Raw genomic sequence first — 2612 nt, 5'->3', positions numbered from 1 at the left:
GGTGGGCTTTATCCAAATGAAACCGTTGCAGATACAGTACTTGCCCACTGCTTGGCTCTCTCTCTCTCCCTTTACTTATCCTCCAGCAGGTTTCCCTCCCCCACAGTGAGGAGAGAAGCAGATTTCCCACTCAGGCTGCTGGAATATAAAGAAAATCTGTGTTTTTCTATATCTAATCAATGTTTTTTTTTATTACTCCTCTATCTTATCTATCTCTTTCTCTCTATCCGTGCTATAATACCCAGCTGTAATGCAAGAATAAAACAAATCAGGATTTTTCTTTAAATTCCATCATGGTTTTCTTTGTCCTGACGTCATGTTTTCACTACTAGTAATCTACATTAAGGACTTAGCTGGAGTCATACACTCAGTTTGCTCCATATAACTGTAACTGATGCTTTCAGTGCAGTGAACACACACATTCCCTGCTGAAAAAAACTGCACATCCTTTTGATACTAGTCCTCAGCATGGGATGCTAACCAACATTTATTTCTAAGTACAGGTCAAACCTAAAATTATTGGGATGTAATGCACTAATATGATACAAATAGAGAATTAGAGTAATAAAAATAGTATGCTTCTTACAAGTGTTAATACTGTATATAGTTTATATTACAATATTGATTTGTATTCAAGGATAATATTAATGTTACATACAATATACCGGTAATTCAAGACAGCATTTCAACAGTCATTCAGTCTAATTTACAGCTTTCGTTGTGTTAATGACATTGGGTGAGATAATTATCAGTTGATGAGTGTTTCAGCCCATCCAGGGATCTTTTCACATATCTGGCAAGCACACTGTTGCCATGGTGACAGTGCTCTCTAGACATATGCTCCCATGTGCTAGACAACGCACAAACTGACAACTTGCCACAAAAATCTGGGCCAAAGCCTCAAATTTCCCTATGTCTTTCACATAGATCCACATATGCCACAGGGAGTCTATTAGCCACATATAAAAATCAATTTATTTCAATGATATGGGAAAATAAAACACTGATTTATTTCTGAAAAGTCTGCGAGCAAATTAGGTGGAACGCTGTATCATCAAGTTTACGTTCCTCTCCTGGAGTTTAAAAAAACTAAGAATGGGTTTTCCACATCCTCTTTTTAACTCTCTTCTAGATGGTGGGAGGAAAAAAATATATAATACAATACAAATCTTATTGAATATTTTTCTTAATGCTACCGAGGCAGAAGTAATTGCAAATTCCAGCTGTAAATTTAAAATGACAAAGAATATGCAGATGCTAGATGCTAAAAAATCTAGTTAACAAGTACACATCTGCAATAAATGAGTTCTAACAGTGTGCAAAGATAAAGGAGACAGAAGACATGGGGGATTTTTCTAGGTGGATTTGTCTGCATGGAGACAGACAGGATTGCGGGCACAGAACAGCACTGTTGGGTTCTAGCCAGACACTGCTGCGAGCGCAACAACCCACAATGCTGTTCAAACAAAGCTAACCTGAACCAAAATCACAGCTATCAGTTTGTCAGAGAAAAGAATGATAAGAACCGTTCTATAAACATATCTACTAATAATGGTGTTAACATATCACTAACACAATGCTCCAGTAGATCATACTATGTGCGTGTTCTATAATTCTCATTATAAGTATCATTCAACTTTAATTGAGATTTTGTTTTTAAAAACACCTTGGTATAATTTATATTTAGAGGCTGTGATTTGCTCAATTTTATGTCAGAGGGTACAATTGTACTAGAAATTGAGGTAATGACATAGGTTGACCAGTAGAGGAAGACAAAGGCTGTGCTCCAACTGGAATACTAGCATACTGCCAACTGATGTGTAGGTTGTACTACAGCAGCTGTAAATAAATAGTATGCTAGAATGCTATTCCAAACATTGCCCCAGTTTCCAATCATAAATTAAAAGTTCTCAAAGTAAATTTATATAATTTTTTTCATCCCAAGACTGAAGAGTAGCTAAATCAATATCTTTATGAAGTGATCACTCCTTTTGGCAGTTTTAAACCTAGAATTTATTTAACACTTTATTCATCTTTATATAAAACTGATTAAACCGTTAAATCACAGAGATATAATACAGGCATTAGAGACATCATCTCTGGCAGCAAGCTGAAGTTAGTGTGGAATGAATTCTCACAGTCTTGATAATCAGTGATTCAGTTCCACATAAGATGTTATCTTAACATCATGCTAAGAAAGAAAACTATATTTTATGTTAATTATTATTAATATTTGTCAAAAATCCTGAATCAAATCAGGACCAAGTTTCCTCAGCAAAGAACTGCTTACTCTCTGGGGGAATACAGCAATGTACCAGCTTTCACCACCAGAACTATCAAATAATTCAGGCATACTCTCAATATTTTATGAGTGCTAGATCTCCTGCAGCACTGAGTTTATTCCATGGTCTCAGAGGCTCAGAGTGATGAGAGACAGGGAGGTGTAGATACTGGTCATATACATCACCAAATGGGGCATCTCAAATCTGATTTACCACTTTGCTCATTTTGACACTAGGTTGTCAAAAAGATTAAACATGTGAAAACAGTGAAACATACCTTTGGAATAAAAGGACACTTGATTGCTGTATGCCCCTAAGACACCCCTATTT

The 2612-nt window shown here is 36.0% G+C and overlaps 1 protein-coding gene across 1 annotated transcript in view; it reads left to right on the top strand.

The window, feature by feature from the left end:
• The first annotated feature begins 2404 nt into the window (after positions 1–2404).
• Positions 2405–2612, top strand: part of LOC113113224 (myoferlin-like) — a 20846-nt gene continuing 20638 nt past the window's right edge. Inside the window, 1 exon segment of the mRNA XM_026279389.1 lies at positions 2405–2443. Coding sequence (XP_026135174.1) covers positions 2405–2443 — 39 coding nt within the window.

The sequence above is a fragment of the Carassius auratus genome, chromosome 13, assembly GCF_003368295.1.
Source record: "Carassius auratus strain Wakin chromosome 13, ASM336829v1, whole genome shotgun sequence".
Lineage (NCBI taxonomy): Eukaryota > Metazoa > Chordata > Actinopteri > Cypriniformes > Cyprinidae > Carassius > Carassius auratus.
The sequence above is the reverse complement of the archived record's forward strand: the minus strand, read 5'-3'. Positions and strand labels throughout refer to the sequence as shown.